Below are 18,698 nucleotides of genomic sequence, written 5' to 3' on the forward strand. Positions count from 1 at the left end.
TAACATAAAAATTCACCTGCAGACATTTGGGGTTAAACAGCAGATGACATCAATTGATGTTCAACAGTAAACAGCAGCTAAAATCAACTGATGTTCTAACTTCACAACTCTGTTTAAATTCCTAGCTTCCTAGGATGTATGATTCCATCTCTAGTTCACAGATGTCACCAGCAACCTAATAACACAGCTGGAAATAGTATCACACATCATCCACAAATCATCAGAATGTAACTCTATCATCCTCATAGGTAACCAAATGCACATGCCTACTAACCACATCAATTTCATATTCTCTTGCAGTGTGATCTTTTATGAAATGTTCTTTATCTATTTATGTGAATAATGAAATGTTCTTTATCTATTTATGTGAATAATGCTATGTGTACAAAAGTGGCCAGTACATACATGAATAATACAAATAATATAAGGAAAATTATGAATAAAATAAATGGGGAGGTGATAACAGGTAGTGGTGATGTGAGAAGGAGATGGAGTATTTTGAAGGTTTGTTGAATGTGTTTGATGATAGAGCGGCAGATATAGGGTGTTTTGGTCGAGGTGGTGTGCAAAGTGAGAGGGTTAGGGAGAATGATTTGGCAAACAGAGAAGAGGTAGTAAAAGCTTTGCAGAAGATGAAAGCTGGCAAGGCAGCGGGTTTGGATGGTACTGCGGTAGAATTTATTAAAAAAGGGGATGGCTGTATTGTTGACTGGTTAGTGAGGGTATTCAATGTAAGTATGACTCATGGTGAGGTGCTTGAGGATTGGCAGAATGCTTGCACAGTGCCATTGTACAAAAGCAAAGGGGATAAAAGTCAGTGCTCAAATTACAGAGGTATAAGTTTGTTGAGTATTCCTGGGAAATTTTATGGGAAGGTATTGATTGAGAGGGAGAAAGCATGTACAGAGCATCAGATTGGGGAAGAGCAGTGTGGTTTCAGAAGTGGTAGAGGATGGGTGGATCAGGTGTTTGCTTTGAAGAATGTATGTGAGAAATACTTAGAAAAGCAAATGGATTTGTATGTGTGTTCAGGACTTGTATAAGCTTAACACTATAACCAGTCCAATAAGCTATTAATGAGAGTGACTGCAAAATGTAGGAGGCAGACAAATCTCTAAATACCAAGTTCAACCTATATTTATCAATCTACATATAATCAATCATATTTTTGATAATCTTCAACAAGAAAACATACATTGATTCCAAACATCTGCATTACAATCTCACTTGCACTTTCTCAAAGTCGTTACTTTACATTTTTTCTCTCTACACATGAGTAGATTAACTTCATATAAAAATGCTTTTAATGGCTTCAAGTTCTTCTTTATTAATTCTCAAAATCCAACAGCCCTCTCTTAAGAATGAGCTGTATTTTTATTGTAAAACTGAACTGTTCTTTTACACCACAAAAGAAGTGTAAGCAGTATCATTTCCTCTTAATTTACTTTTCTCAGCACCTTAAAGCTATAAGAAAAATCTACTTCTGTTAAACAAAACTTGCATCAAAAGCTAAGGGCAAGTTTTGGCAAAGCCTTTTAGAGCAGATGGTTCATTTAAAACTGAAGGAACCATGTACAATCATAGAAAGCCAATGTCACACACCAGCAGGATTTAGATAAAAGAAACAAAAGCAACTCCTTACTTGAATATGCCGGATATGATGTTTGACTGCCGATCCAGCACTGCACCAAAGGGATGCTTTCCTTTAGTTAGCATATAGTAGTAGACACAGCCAAGGGAAAATATGTCAACTTTGCAGGTCTGGAAGTAAGTAAGTCATGATAGTTTCTTATTTTAATACTGATTATATTCAACTACACGATAATAAAATTTACAGTAACTTTTAACATTCTGATAATCAAAACGTACTGGCCTTGAAGTGTTGAGCATCATTTCAGGGGCAATCCAACCTTCTGTTCCTGCAATTCCAGATCTTTTGGAAAATGACATCCGACCAGTTTCTAATCGTTTGCATAAACCAAAGTCAGATATCATAGCTCGTACCTGGCCCCGGCTATTTGGCAATGAAAGCAGTACATTATGAGGCTTAATGTCTCGGTGTACTGGAAAGAGAGATAAGTATGTATAACATATATATAAAACATGGTGCAAAAGCAAAATTGGCAGTTTAATTATCACAATCAGGTGGTGACATGAATGAATGTTTAATAATTGTAAGGTTGAGATCATTTCCAAATAAATGTAGAATACGGAAAATCTGCAATCCTCAGGACCATACAATGTTCAGATTTTGGATCTTTATGGATATTCTGAATATGGGCCAGAGATTGTTGTCTGAATACATCATAACCTTAACAAAGAGTTTTCTGGATTCAATACAGGTTCAAAATGACTATTTTCTTTTTATGTCGGCTGAAATGGCACAGGCAACTGAAGCCTTAACCAAGGTCATCTCACCAACATTATTTTGTTGCTATCATTATCATGCCATTTCTCACATCAGTGAGGTAGCACCAGGAAACACGCAAAGAAAGACCCATCCACTCATATACACCTATATATACATATGCACACATACACATACTATGTCTCAACACATGTCCGAGTTCTGTTCTTACCGACCGGTTGGATCTCGAAATGGATGCAAGTTGGACGTATGTCAGCATGGCATGTAGAATTCGTATATCTGCACAGAATTTTTTATCTATTCAATTTCTATCATGATTATCTCTTTTTATTAACCACCTTTATCATATAATTCTGTAGTTTCTTTTTACTTGCATCTAAGATTCTTTGGTTCATATTTCATCATTTATATATTCTATGTTATGTAAGTTCTATTGTGATTATATCATTTCTACTTAACCAGTTTTATGAAGAAATTTTTTTTTCAAATCACTGGTATATTGGAAAAAAATTTTTGGGTATATCTTTTACCTTTTCGGCAGCTCCTTCATCAGCACTTGCTACTTCATCTGTGACTCAAATGTTGGGCAAGCGATATCTCCTTTTAAATCTACTGAACCAACCATGACCTGCAGTGAAGTTCTCTATGTAATCCTTACCCGCTCGCTCCTTCTAAGTCTCAAAAAGACTTCTAGCTTTCACCTGAATTGTTAGCAAACTTGGAGGTACCCATTTCTGAATTCGGTCTTCCGTCCAGGAAAGCAAAGTACGAATATGTACATGTTGATATATGTATGAGACTGTGTATGTGTATGTATATGAATGTATATGTTGATATGTATATGTATGTATATGAGCATATTTAGGAATTTATGTATGTATATGTGTATACATATACATATTGTACAAAGGCAAAGAGGATAAGAGTGAGTGCTCAAATTTCAGAGGTATAAGTTTGTTGAGTATTGCTGGTAAATTATATGGGAGGGTATTGATTGAGAGGGTGAAGGCATGTACAGAGCATCAGATTGGGGAAGAGCAGTGTGGTTTCAGAAGTGGTAGAGGTTGTGTGGATCAGGTGTTTGCTTTGAAGAATGTATGTGAGAAATACTTAGAAAAGCAAATGGATTTGTATGTAGCATTTATGGATCTGGAGAAGGCATATGATAGAGTTGATAGAGATGCTCTGTGGAAGGTATTAAGAATATATGGTGTGGGAGGCAAGTTGTTAGAAGCAGTGAAAAGTTTTTATCGAGGATGTAAGGCATGTGTACATGTAGGAAGAGAGGAAAGTGATTGGTTCTCAGTGAATGTAGGTTTGCGACAGGGGTGTGTGATGTCTCCATGGTTGTTTAATTTGTTTATGGATGGGGTTGTTAGGGAGGTGAATGCAAGAGTTTTGGAAAGAGGGGCAAGTATGCAGTCTGTTGGGGATGAGAGAGCTTGGGAAGTGAGTCAGTTGTTGTTCGCTGATGGTACAGCGCTGGTGGCTGATTCATGTGAGAAACTGCAGAAGCTGGTGACTGAGTTTGGTAAAGTGTGTGAAAGAAGAAAGTTAAGAGTAAATGTGAATAAGAGCAAGGTTATTAGGTACAGTAGGGTTGAGGGTCAAGTCGATTGGGAGGTAAGTTTGAATGGAGAAAAACTGGAGGAAGTAAAGTGTTTTAGATATCTGGGAGTGGATCTGGCAGCGGATGGAACCATGGAAGCGGAAGTGGATCATAGGGTGGGGGAGGGGGCGAAAATCCTGGGAGCCTTGAAGAATGTGTGGAAGTCGAGAACATTATCTCGGAAAGCAAAAATGGGTATGTTTGAAGGAATAGTGGTTCCAACAATGTTGTATCGTTGCAAGGCGTGGGCTATGGATAGAGTTGTGCGCAGGAGGATGGATGTGCTGGAAATGAGATGTTTGAGGACAATGTGTGGTGTGAGGTGGTTTGATCGAGTAAGTAATGTAAGGGTAAGAGAGATGTGTGGAAATAAAAAGAGCGTGGTTGAGAGAGCAGAAGAGGGTGTTTTGAAATGGTTTGGGCACATGGAGAGAATGAGTTAGGAAAGATTGACCAAGAGGATATATGTGTCAGAGGTGGAGGGAACGAGGAGAAGTGGGAGACCAAACTGGAGGTGGAAAGATGGAGTGAAAAAGATTTTGTGTGATCGGGGCCTGAACATGCAGGAGGGTGAAAGGAGGGCAAGGAATAGAGTGAATTGGATCGATGTGGTATACCGGGGTTGACGTGCCGTCAGTGGATTGAATCAGGGCATGTGAAGCGTCTGGGGTAAACCATGGAAAGCTGTGTAGGTATGTATATTTGCATGTGTGGACGTATGTATATACATGTGTATGGGGGTGGGTTGGGCCATTTCTTTCGTCTGTTTCCTTGCGCTACCTTGCAAACGCGGGAGACAGCGACAAAGCAAAAAAAAAAAAAGAAAAAAAAAAAATATATATATATATATATATATATATATATATATATATATATATATCTCCATGTTTATGGATGGGGTTGTTAGGGAGGTAAATGCAAGAGTTTTGGAAAGAGGGGCAAGTATGAAGTCTGTTGGGGATGAGAGAGCTTGGGAAGTGAGTCAGTTGTTGTTCGCTGATGATACAGCGCTGGTGGCTGATTCATGTGAGAAACTGCAGAAGCTGGTGACTGAGTTTGGAAAAGTGTGTGGAAGAAAAAAGTTAAGAGTAAATGTGAATAAGAGCAAGGTTATTAGGTACAGTAGGGTTGAGGGTCAAGTCAATTGGGAGGTGAGTTTGAATGGAGAAAAACTGGAGGAAGTGAAGTGTTTTAGATATCTGGGAGTGGATCTGGCAGCGGATGGAACCATGGAAGCGGAGGTGGATCATAGGGTGGGGGAGGGGGCGAAAATCCTGGGGGCCTTGAAGAATGTGTGGAAGTCGAGAACATTATCTCGGAAAGCAAAAATGGGTATGTTTGAAGGAATAGTGGTTCCAACAATGTTGTATCGTTGCAAGGCGTGGGCTATGGATAGAGTTGTGCGCAGGAGGATGGATGTGCTGGAAATGAGATGTTTGAGGACAATGTGTGGTGTGAGGTGGTTTGATCGAGTGAGCAACGTAAGGGTAAGAGAGATGTGTGGAAATAAAAAGAGCGTGGTTGAGAGAGCAGAAGAGGGTGTTTTGAAGTGGTTTGGGCATATGGAGAGGATGAGTGAGGAAAGATTGACCAAGAGGATATATGTGTTGGAGGTGGAGGGAACAAGGAGAAGAGGGAGACCAAATTGGAGGTGGAAAGATGGAGTGAAAAAGATTTTGTGTGATCGGGGCCTGAACATGCAGGAGGGTGAAAGGAGGGCAAGGAATAGAGTGAATTGGAGCGATGTGGTATACTGGGGTTGACGTGCTGTCAGTGGATTGAATCAAGGCATGTGAAGCGTCTGGGGTAAACCATGGAAAGCTGTGTAGGTATGTATATTTGCGTGTGTGGGCGTATGTATATACATGTGTATGGGGGGGGGTTGGGCCATTTCTTTCGTCTGTTTCCTTGCGCTACCTCGCAAACGTGGGAGACAGCGACAAAGTATAATAAAAAAAATATCTCCATGGTTGTTTAATTTGTTTATGGATGGGGTTGTTAGGGAGGTGAATGCAAGAGTTTTGGAAAGAGGGGCAAGTATGAAGTCTGGTGGGGATGAGAGAGCTTGGGAAGTGAGTCAGTTGTTGTTCGCTGATGATACAGCGCTGGTGGCTGATTCATGTGAGAAACTGCAGAAGCTGGTGACTGAGTTTGGTAAAGTGTGTGAAAGAAAAAAGTTAAGAGTAAATGTGAATAAGAGCAAGGTAATTACGTACAGTAGGGTTGAGGGTCAAGTCAATTGGGAGGTAAGTTTGAATGGAGAAAAACTGGAGGAAGTAAAGTGTTTTAGATATCTAGTAATGGATCTGGCAACGGATGGAACCATGGAAGCGGAAGTGGATCATAGGGTGGGGGAGGGGGCGAAAATCCTGGGAGCCTTGAAGAATGTGTGGAAGTCGAGAATATTATCTCGGAAAGCAAAAATGGGTATGTTTGAAGGAATAGTGGTTCCAACAATGTTGTATGGTTGCGAGGCGTGGGCTATGGATAGAGTTGTGCGCAGGAGGATGGATGTGCTGGAAATGAGATGTTTGAGGACAATGTGTGGTGTGAGGTGGTTTGATCGAGTAAGTAACGTAAGGGTATGAGAGATGTGTGGAAATAAAAAGAGCGTGGTTGAGAGAGCAGAAGAGGGTGTTTTTAAATGGTTTGGGCACATGGAGAGAATGAGTGAGGAAAGATTGACCAAGAGGATATATGTGTCAGAGGTGGAGGGAACGAGGAGAAGTGGGAGACCAAATTGGAGGTGGAAAGATGGAGTGAAAAAGATTTTGTGTGATCAGGGCCTGAACATGCAGGAGGGTGAAAGGAGGGCAAGGAATAGAGTGAATTGGATCGATGTGGTATACCGGGGTTGACGTGCTGTCAGTGGATTGAACAGGGCATGTGAAGCGTCTGGGGTAAACCATGGAAAGCTGTGTAGGTATGTATATTTGCGTGTGTGGACGTATGTATATACATGTGTATGGGGGTGGGTTGGGCCATTTCTTTCATCTGTTTCCTTGCGCTACCTCGCAAACGCGGGAGACAGCGACAAAGCAAAAAAAAAAAAAAAAAAAAAAAATATATATTCATCTATCAATTTTGCTTTGTCGCTGTCTCCTGCGTTAGCGAGGTAGCGCAAGGAAACAGACGAAAGAATGGCCCAACCCACCCACATACACATGTATATACATACACATCCACACAAGCAAATATACATACCTATACATCTAAACGTATACATATATATACACACACAGACATCTACATATATACACATGTTCATAATTCATACTGTCTGTCTTTATTCATTCCCACTGCCATCCCGCCACACATGAAATAACAACCCCCTCCTATGAGTCCATGGGGAAAATGAAACATGATAAGTTACCAAGTGCACTTTCGTGTAATAATCACATCATCAGGGGAGACACGAGAGAAATATAAGTCAGTTAATATACATCGAAGAGACAAAGCTAGGATGCCATTTGGTAAACATGCAATTGTCCAAGACATACAACAAGCATTCATAAACTTATCATTTTACAAATTTTATCAACAATAAAGTTATCTAATTTATATAGACCATCACTAATATTAAGATTATAATTCTTTGTGTAACTAATAATAGAAGATTCAATGATATTTCTCGTGGTAATAGAGTTAGAGTTAATAACTGAGATGGCATTACTCCAGTTAATAAAATGACCATAGTTTTTAATGTGATTAAACGAGGCATTTGATTCTTGTCCCGTTCTTATACTATATTCATGTTGCTTAAGTCTAACAGAAAGATCCTTACCAGTCTGCCCAACATAAAATTTATCACAATTTCCACATGGCACTTTATAGATGCATCCAAGAGAATTTTACAGTGAATTCCTGATTAAGATATTCTTTAACTTTCTAAAAGGGGAAACAGAAGAAGGAGTTACACGGGAAGTGCTTGTCCTCCGTAAAGGCTCAGATTGGGGTGTCTAAATGTGTGTGGACCTAACCAAGATGAGAAAAAAGGAGAGATAGGTAGTATGTTTGAGGAAAGGAACCTGGATGTTTTGGCTCTGAGTGAAATGAAGCTCAAGGGTAAAGGGGAAGAGTGGTTTGGGAATGTCTTGGGAGTAAAGTCAGGGGTTAGTGAGAGGATGAGAACAAGGGAAGGAGTAGCACTACTCCTGAAACAGGTGTGGTGGAAGTATGTGATTGAGTGTAAGAATGTAAACTCTAGATTGATATGGGTAAAACTGAAAGTGGATGGAGAGAGATGGGTGATTATTGGTGCACTTGCACCTGGGCAGCTGAGTGAGTGTGTTATTACTTCTGATGCATGAGACCGAGTTATAGTGATGGGTGATTTGAATGCAAAGGTGAGTAATGTGGCAGTTGAGGGAATAACTGTTGTACATGGGGTGTTCAGTGTTGTAAATGGAAATGATGAGGAGCTTGTAGATTTATGTGCAGAAAAAGAACTGGTAATTGGGAATAACTGGTTTAAAAAGAGAGATATACATAAGTATACGTATGTACGTAGGAGAGATGGCCAGAGAGCGTTATTGGATTATGTGATAATTGATAGGTGCATGAAAGAGAGACTTTTGGATGTTAATGTGCTGAGAGGTGCAACGGGAGGGATGTCTGATCATTATCTTGTGGAGGCGAAGGTGAAGATTTGTAGAGGTTTTCAGAAAAGAAGAGAGAATGTTGGGGTGAAAAGAATGGTGAGAGTAAGTGAGCTTGGGAAGGAGACTTGTGTGAGGAAGTACCAGGAGAGACTGAGTACAGAATGGAAAAAGGTGAGAACAAAGGACATAAGGGGAGTGAGGGAGGAATGGGATGTATTTAGGGAAGCAGTGATGGATTGCGCAAAAGATGCTTGTGGCATGAGAAGTGTGGGAGGTGGGCAGATTAGAAAGGGTAGTGAGTGGTGGGATGAAGAAGTAAGATTATTAGTGAAAGAGAAGAGAGAGGCATTTGGACGTGTTTTGCAGGGAAATAATGCAAATGAGTGGGAGATGTATAAAAGAAAGAGGCAGGAGGTCAAAAGAAAGGTGCAAGAGGTGAAAAAGAGGGCAAATGATAATTGGGGTGAGAGAGTATCATTAAATTTTAGGGAGAATAAAAAAAATGTTTTGGAAGGAGATAAATAAAGTGCGTAAGATGTGGGAACAAATGGGAACTTCAGTGAAGGCTAATGGGGAGGTGATAACAAGTAGTGGTGATGAGGAGATGGAGTAAGTATTTTGAAGGTTTGTTGAATGTGTTTGATGATAGAGTGGCAGATATATGGCATTTTGGCTGGGGTGGTGTGCAAAGTGAGAGGTTCAGGGAAAATGATTTGGTAAACACAGAGAGGTAGTAAAAACTTTGCAGAAGATGAAAGCCGGCAAGGCAGCAGTTTTGGATGGTACTGCAGTGGAATTTATTAAAAAAGGGAGTGACTGTATTGTTGACTGGTTGGTAAGGTTATTCAATGTATGTATGACTCATGGTGAGGTGCCTGAGGATTGGCAGAATGCTTGCATACTGCCATTGTACAAAGGCAAAGGGGATAAAAGTGAGTACTCAAATTACAGAGGTATAAGTCTCACTGAGTATTCCTGGGGAATAATATGGGAGGGTATTGATTGAGAGGGTGAAGACAAGTACAGAGCATCAGAGTGGGGAACAGCAGTGTGGTTTCAGAAGTGGTAGAGGATGTGTGGATCAAGTGTCTGCTTTGAAGAATGTATGTGAGAAATACTTAGAAAAGCAAATGGATTTGTATGTAGCATTTATGGATCTAGAGAAGGCATATGATAGAGTTGATAGAGATGCTCTGTGGAAAGTATTAAGAATATATGGTGTGGGAAGCAAGTTGTTAGAAGCAGTGAAAAAGTTTTTATCGAGGATGTAAGGCATGTGTACGTGTAGGAAAAGAGGAAAGTGACTGGTTCTCAGTGAATGTAGGTTTGCGGCAGGGGTGTGTTATGTCTCCATGGTTGTTTAATTTGTTTATGGATGGGGTTGTTAGGGAGTTGAATGCAAGAGTTTTGGAGAGAGGGGAAAGTATGCAGTCTGTTGGGGATGAGAGAGCTTGGGAAGTGAGTCAGTTGTTGTTCGCTGATGATACAGCGCTGGTGGCTGATTCATGTGAGAAACTGCAGAAGCTGGTGACTGAGTTTGGTAAAGTGTGTGAAAAAAGAAAGCTGAGAGTAAATGTAAATAAGAGCAAGGTTATTAGGTGCAGTAGGGGTGAGGGACAAGTCAATTGGGAGGTAAGTTTGAATGAAGAAAAACTGGAGGAAGTGAAGTGTTTTAGATATCTGGGAGTGGATTTGGCAGCGGATGGAACCATGGAAGCGGAAGTGAATCATAGGGTGGGGGAGGCGGCAAAAGTTCTAGGAGCGTTGAAAAATGTGTGGAAGTCGAGAACATTATCTCGGAAAGCAAAAATGGGTATGTTTGAAGGAACAGTGGTTCCAACAATGTTATATGGTTGTGAGGCATGGGCTATAGATAGAGTTGTGCGAAGGAGGGTGGATGTGCTGGAAATGAGATGTTTGAGGACAATATGTGGTGTGAGGTGGTTTGATCAAGTAAGTAATGAAAGGGTAAGAGAGATGTGTGCTAATAAAAAGAATGTGGTTGAGAGAGCAGAAGAGGGTGTACTGAAATGGTTTGGTCACATACAGAGAATGAGTGAGGAAAGATTGACAAAGAGGATAAATGTCACAGGTGGAGGGAACGAGGAGAAGTGGGAGACCAAATTGTAGGTGGAAAGATGGAGTGAAAAAGATTTTGAGTGATCGGGGCCTTAACATGCAGGAGGGTGAAAGGTGTGCAAGGAATAGAGTGAATTGGAGCGATGTGGCATACCAGGGTCGATGTGCTGTCATGGATTGAACCAGGGCAAGTGAAGCATCTGGGGTAAACCATGGAAAGTTCTGTGGGGCCTGGATGTGGAAAAGGTGCTGTGGTTTCGGTGCATTATACATAACAGCTAGATAATGAGTGTGAACGAATGTGGCCTTTGTTGTCTTTTCCTAGCACTACCTTGCGCACATGCGGGGGAGGGGGTTTTCATTTCATGAGTGGTGGGGTGGCGACGGGAATGAATAAGGGCAGACAGTATGAATTATGCACATGTGTATATATGTATATGTCTGTGTGTGTATATATATGTATACATTGAGATATGTGCGTGTGTGGACGTGTATATATATACATGTGTATGTGGGTGGGTTGGGCCTTTCTTTCGTTTGTTTCCTTGTGCTACCTCCCTAACACAGGAGACAGTGACAAAGTATAATAAATAAATATATATAAATATATATATGTGGTGTGAGGTGGTTTGATACAGTAAGTTATGAAAGGCTAAGAGAGAGATGTGTGGTAATAAAAAGAGTGCGGTTGAGAGAGCAGAAGAGGGTGTTTTGAAATGGTTTGGTCACATAGAGAGAATGAGTAAGGAAAGATTGACAAAGAGGATATATGTGTCAGAGGCGGAGGGAACGAGGAGAAGTGGGAGACCAAATTGAAGGTGGAAAGATAGAATGAAAAAGATTTTGAGTGATCGGGGCCTGAACATGCAGGAGGGTGAAAGGCGTGCAAGAAATAGAGTGAATTGGAACGATGTGGCATACCGGGGTCAACGTGCTGTCAATGGATTGAACCAGGGCATGTGAAGCGTCTGCGGTAAAACATGGAAAGTTTTGTGGGGCCTGGATGTGGAAGGAAGGAGAGCTGTGGTTACAGTGCATTATACATGACAGCTAGAGACTGAGTGTGAACAAATGAGGCCTTTGTTGTCTTTTCCTAGCGCTACCTCGTGCACGTGGGGGGAGGGGGCTGGTATTTCATGTGTGGCGGGGTGGCGATGGGAATGAATAAGGGCAGACAGTATGAATTATGTACATGGGTATATATGTATATGTCTGAGTGTGTATATATATATATGTATACGTTATGTATAGGTATGTATATGTGCGTGTGTGGACGTGTATGTATATACATGTGTATGTGGGTGGGTTGGGCCATTCTTTCGTCTGTTTCCTTGCGCTACCTGGCTAACACGGGAGACAGCGACAAAGCATAATAAACAAATATATATAGATGATTTATTTTATATTTATACTTATTATAAGTTTGTTGAGTATTCCTGGTAAATTATATGGGAGGGTATTGATTGAGAGGGTGAAGGCATGCACAGAGCATCAGATTGGGGAAGAGCAGTGTGGTTTCAGAAGTGGTAGAGGTGGTGTGGATCAGGTGTTGGCTTTGAAGAATTATGTGAGAAATACTTAGAAAAGCAAATGGATTTGTATGTAGCATTTATGGATCTGGAGAAGGCATATGATAGAGTTGATGGAGATGCTCTGTGGAAGGTATTAAGAATATATGGTGTGGGTGGCAAGTTGTTAGAAGCAGTGAAAAGTTTTTATCGAGGATGTAAGGCATGTGTACGTGTAGGAAGAGAGGAAAGTGATTGGTTCTCAGTGAATGTAGGTTTGCGGCAGGGGTGTGTGATGTCTCCATGGTTGTTTAATTTGTTTATGGATGGGGTTGTTAGGGAGGTGAATGCAAGAGTTTTGGAAAGAGGGGCAAAAATGAAGTCTGTTGTGGATGAGAGAGCTTGGGAAGTGTCAGTTGTTGTTCGCTGATGATACAGCGCTGGTGGCTGATTCATGTGAGAAACAACAGAAGCTGGTGACTGAGTTTGGTAAAGTGTGTGAAAGAAGAAAGTTAAGAGTAAATGTGAATAAGAGCAAGGTTATTAGGTACAGTAGGGTTGAGGGTCAAGTCAATTGGGAGGTAAGTTTGAATGGAGAAAAACTGGAGGAAGTAAAGTGTTTTAGATATCTGGGAGTGGATCTGGCAGCGGATGGAACCATGGAAGCGGAAGTGAATCATAGGGTGGGGGAGGGGGCGAAAATCCTGGGAGCCTTGAAGAATGTGTGGAAGTCGAGAACATTATCTCGGAAAGCAAAAATGGGCATGTTTGAAGGAATAGTGGTTCCAACAATGTTGTATGGTTGCGAGGCGTGGGCTATGGATAGAGTCGTGCACAGGAGGGTGGATGTGCTGGAAATGAGATGTTTGAGGACAATGTGTGGTGTGAGGTGGTTTGATCGAGCAAGTAATGTAAGAGTAAGAGAGATGTGTGGAAATAAAAAGAGCGTGGTTGAGAGAGCAGAAGAGGGTGTTTTGAAATGGTTTGGTCACATGGAGAGAATGAGTGAGGAAAGATTGACCAAGAGGATATATGTGTCGGAGGTGGAGGGAACGAGGAGAAGTGGGAGACCAAACTGGAGGTGGAAAGATGGAGTGAAAAAGATTTTGAGTGATCGGGGCCTGAACATGCAGGAGGGTGAAAGGCAGGCAAGGAATAGAGTGAATTGGATCGATGTGGTATACCGGGGTTGACGTGCTGTCAGTGGACTGAATCAGGGCATGTGAAGCGTCTGGGGTAAACCATGGAAAGCTGTGTGGGGCCTGGATGTGGAAAGGGAGCTGTGGTTTCGGGCATTATTGCATGACAGCTAGAGACTGAGTGTGAACGAATGGGGCCTTTATTGTCTTTTCCTAGCAATACCCCGCACACATGAGAGGGGAGGGGGATGGTATTCCATGTGTTGCGAGGTGGCGATGGAAATGAATAAAGGCAGACAGTGTGAATTGTGTGCATGGGTATATATGTATGTGTCTGTGTGTGTATATATATGTGTACATTGAGATGTATAGGTATGTATATTTGCGTGTGTGGACGTGTGTGTATATACATGTGTATGGGGGTGGGTTGGGCCATTTCTTTCGTCTGTTTCCTTGCGCTACCTTGCAAACGCGGGAGACAGCGACAAAGCAAAATAAATATATATAAATGCTTATCATACTTTGTCGCTGTCTCCCGCATTAGTGAGGTAGCGCCTGGAAACACATGAAAGAATGGCCCAACCCACCCACATACACATGTATATACATACACCCCCACACACGCACATATACATACCTATACATTCCAGTGCATACATACATATACATACACAAACATATACATATATACACAGGTACATTCATACTTGCTGCCTTCATCCATTCCTGTTACCACCCTACCACACATGAAATGACAACCCCTCCCCCCGCACGTGCATGAGGTAGCACTAGGAAAAGACAACAAAGGCCACATTTGTTCACACTCACTCTCTAGCTGTCATGTGTAATGCACCAAAACCACAGCTCCCTTTCCACATCCAGGCCCCACAGAACTTTCCATGGTTTACCCCAGACGCCTCACATGCCCTGGTTCAATCCACTGACAGCATGTCGACCATGGTATACCACATCATTCCAATTGACTCTATTCCTTGCACACCTTTCACCGTCCTCTATGTTCAGGCCCCAATTGCTCAAAATCTTTTTCAATCCGTCATTCCACCTCCAATTTGGTCACCCACTTCTCCTCGTTCCATCCACCTCTGACACATATATCCTCTTTGTCAATCGTTCCTCATTCTCTCTATGTGACCAAACCATTTCAATACACCCTCCTCTGCTCTCTCAACCACACTCTTTTTATTACCACACATCTCTCGTACCCTTTCCTTACTTATTATATCAAACCACCTCACACCACATATTGTCCTCAAACATCTCATTTCCAACACATCCACCCTCCTCCACACAACCCTATCTATAGCCCACGCCTTGCAACCATATAGCATTGTTGGAACGACTATTCCTTCAAAGGTATCCATTTTTGCTCTCTAAGATAATGTTCTCGCCTTCCACACATTCTTCAACGCTCCCAGATACTTCGCCCTCTCTCCCACCCTGTGACTCACTTCCGCTTCCATGGTTCCATCTGCTGCTAAATCCACTCCCAGATATCTAACCACTTCACTTTCTTCCTGATCTAGGTACCCCTTTAGAAAAAGTGTTATGCTGATTATCAATAGTAAGAAACTTAACCACATTTCCATCTTACTATATCAGCTTAATTCAATTAATGTAAGACACACAAAAATGAAACAAAACTAAATTTGATTTACCAATATCAAGGTGGTGTAGATGCTGCAACCCTGATGTAGCTTGGTTAAGAATCGTGAGGATACTGATGTCTGCCTTATACCTGCCTTGAATGAAGTCCTCCAAAGTAGCACTACACAATTCCAATGCAATGTAACGAAACTGACGGCACTTTTTGAGAAGAAAAAATTTTACTTTCAAAATAAATCTTTAGAGTTTTAGAACAATATATTCAAAACATAAATCTTTCAAGTACAATTTCAAACAAATATGATATTCATTCTTTATACAAATTAGAAAATGATACAGAAAAGGATAAAGTATAACGCAGTGTAATACCATCATACCTGCTCAGTGCAGAAGTATCTGATGACATTCGCATGTTGATCACTCTGTCGGAGAAGATCAACTTCACGGTCAGCGATGGAAAAACAATCAGGAAGTACTCGTTTGACAGCCACAGCACGTCCATCAAATGTACCCCTGAAATTCAGTGAAAAATAGTTGCAATTTTGCGCATACAATTTGCTATAAAAAATATCATACAAATTTGAAAGAAGCAAAATATACTTCTGCAAAAATAATTGCAACCATACAAGGAAAAAACTCTTCAGAACTTTTTTGTTATACATTCATAAACTTCAGGTTGTAGAAAGGTTGGCCCAAAATCCCAATGAAGCACTATTGTTAAGCATGTTAAGGGGACTACTATCTCTCACTCGTGGTTCCCTTTTTTGGCCACACTCATAACCCTGCATCAATTAGTAATCAGGTGCACCCCTTTAATTCTTGGCTTTTTTACTTTTCTTTCATACTCGTTCACTGTTTACCGCATTAGTTGAAGAAGCGCTGGGAATAAATGAGGAAACGGACTCATTCACTCACATCCACGCTTTAGCTGCCAAAACCACAGCCCCCATCCATAAACAGGCCCAAGGGACCTTTCCATGGTTTCCCCTAGTTGCTTCATATGCCCTGGTTCAATCCAGAGACATTGCATCACATTCCCCTTTCATTTCATGCCATCTTGTGCATACCGTACATCCTTTTGCATGTTATGACCCAAACATGCAATACATTTTCCACTTCATCTTTCTTAAATTTGATTTCCCTTTTCTCCTTGTCCCCTCCACTTCTAATACATATAATCTCTTTGTAAACCTCTCTTCACTCATTCTCTCCATGAGTCCAAACCATTTCAGAACACCCTTTACAGCTCTTTCAACAATGCTCTTCTTACAATAGAATAAATAAAGCAACAGAGAGTGAGGAAGATCCAAGGAAAATTTCAGAGACTTGGATAATATCTGCATATGAGGAGGTGAGAACTTCATGGAATGAAGAATGAAGAAAAAATCTACTAAATTAGTCATGGGATAGTTAACACTATTGTAGTGGTTGTTAAGTTGCACTCCTCTGACCTAGGTAGCTGTCTTTTCTTTCTGCCTCACAAACATGTGGACTACTGGCATTCTGTCCACAACATAAAATCTCTGTGTCTTATGTAACACTTGACAGCACTTGACTCATGCAGCTCATTCTTCATAACTCTACCTTTTCCTGTGGTGAGCACTATGCACTAGCAGTACCCTTTGGAAAAATGGTAGGAGCAGAAGGAAGATGTAGTAGGTAGGTACATTTAGGCAGGATTATTAGGTAGAAACATTAGGTAGAAGTGGTAGGTACAAGCATTAAACAGAATCAGTATTAGGAACATTAGGTAGGAGACTCCATAAACACTGCATTAGACCTGCCCTCTGCCAGTGGCCAATTAAGGGTGAGGCACTAATGGCTGAGATGCAGCACTGGAGTTCTTAAGTTAAGCTGTGGTCACCCCTTTGAGGGAGTCCCAATTGGAACAGGCATCAGAGATACAGACATACATAGGCCTTACAAGAAAAGAAATAATGTGTGATGGAAACATCAAAGATTTGGGAAAAACAATAGGTGAAAACTTGAATTCAAGGAACATATTGAAAAGACAGTGCTTTCAAGCCAAACAGTGAGAGGAATAATATGACGAACATTTGCAACAAGAGACAGACACTTAATGCTGAAAATGTTTAATGTATACATAAGAACTAAACTTGAATACTGCTGTGCCATATGGTGACCACTAAAGCCGACTGAAATAAAAAATATAGAGTACACAGAAACATTTTACAGGTAAAATAACCAGAATGGAACATGAATTTCTATGAACGATTAAAACAGCTAGAGTGTTACAGTTTCAAACATGAGAGGGAGAGATATATGATAATATGTGTTAGCAACAGATAGCAGGAATAAAGAAAATTTTGAACATTTAGATTGGTGATCCTCTACCTGTATGTGCATTAAAGAAAATCAAAAACACTTACTTAAACACAAAGGTACCATCACAGCCTTTGCCAAGCAACTGTTGTGGATCAAATATGATTTTCCCAACGCTAATAGATCCATTGTCCAATTCCTCTGCAACAGCTGTGATGTTTCCTGAGGAGCCTCCTGTGTTGTTAGATCCTTGTGACCACTGGCGCCTTGATGACATCTCTTGTGTCAATCTTGCATAACCTTGAGCCTGAAGAAAAGACAATATTCACTTGAGTAAAGTTCACATGTGAATCCAAAAACAATGCTGAATGCTTCAAGTCATACCATTCCGATGAAGTATTAAAAATCTTCAATATGAAAGACCCATTACAAAGCTTACAATATATCCACTATCTTTCTGAAAGTCAGAGCAAAAGTCACAGTTTCCATGATGAGGAAGAACTTCATAATAAAACAGGATTACTCACTTAGGCAAAATTAGCGGAACCATTTCTTACAACACACAAAGCAGCCAACAAGGAACAGGCAAACATAAACCTCAAACATGGCTTCTTGGTTCAAAGGCAAAACAATGAATATAAAAGAGTAAGTTTTGAAAATAAAAAAATCTCTCCAAGGTGGTGTCCCACAAGCATGAGCAGTACTCTAGGATATTCTCTAAGTTAGGTTCCCTCAACTCTCAATGTTTCTGAAGAGAAAGCATTGGCCTTCCCTATCCTTAACTTTCTACCCACCCAAGGTAGTGGTGGCTTACTCATTTTGGGCCCACCTTCAGCCAATCAGACTCCCTCCTACTCACTCATGGCTGCCTAACAGATAAGAATTCACAGACAAGGAACCTTAACTAAAGAGTGGTTGAAGATGATACAAAAAAAAAGAGAAAAAAAAAGGGAAAGGCAGAGTAAAAAAAAAAAGAAAATAAAAAAATGCTCTCAGACCACCCCTTCAAAGGAGAAATGTATTTCAAAACCTACATTTCCCTCGTCTGTGGTTTGTCCAAACAGAATGAGAGCAAATCAACATAAAAGAGGAGGGTTTACAGAAAAAATTTCAGAATCTCCTCACTTCATCACTACCTGTTATCATATTCCACATACTAAGACATATACATATGTACATATTCATACTTGCTTGCCTTCATCCATTCCAGATGCTACCCTGCCCTCAAGAAACAGCATTGTTACCCCCTGCTTCAGCGAGGTAGCACCAGGAAAACAGACAAACTAGGCCCCACAAACATTTCCATGATTTAACTCAGACGTTTCACATGCCTTGGTTCAGTCCACTGACAGTATGTCGACTGCGGTATACCACACAACGTGTGATGTCCACATGGTTGTTTAATTGTTTATGGATGGGGTGGTTAGTGAGGTAAATGTAAGATTTTTGAAGAGAGGGGCGAGTATGCAGTCTGTTTGGGATGAGAAA

At 40.8% G+C, this 18,698-nt stretch overlaps 1 protein-coding gene across 4 annotated transcripts in view; it reads right to left on the minus strand.

Moving 5' to 3' along the window:
• Nucleotides 1-18,698, minus strand: part of Ire1 (serine/threonine-protein kinase/endoribonuclease Ire1) — a 119,913-nt gene that overhangs the window by 30,145 nt on the left and 71,070 nt on the right. For all 4 annotated transcript variants that reach the window (XM_071688978.1, XM_071688891.1, XM_071689169.1 and 1 more), the window contains exons 11-15: nt 17,318-17,517; nt 15,305-15,440; nt 14,981-15,128; nt 1,870-2,063; nt 1,643-1,761 (exon numbers count right to left, since the gene is read on the minus strand). In XM_071688978.1, coding sequence (XP_071545079.1) covers nt 1,643-1,761; nt 1,870-2,063; nt 14,981-15,128; nt 15,305-15,440; nt 17,318-17,517 — 797 coding nt within the window. The remainder of the gene's footprint in view (nt 1-1,642; nt 1,762-1,869; nt 2,064-14,980; nt 15,129-15,304; nt 15,441-17,317; nt 17,518-18,698) is intronic.

The sequence above is a fragment of the Panulirus ornatus genome, chromosome 1 (assembly GCF_036320965.1).
Source record: "Panulirus ornatus isolate Po-2019 chromosome 1, ASM3632096v1, whole genome shotgun sequence".
Classification (NCBI taxonomy): Eukaryota; Metazoa; Arthropoda; class Malacostraca; order Decapoda; family Palinuridae; genus Panulirus; species Panulirus ornatus.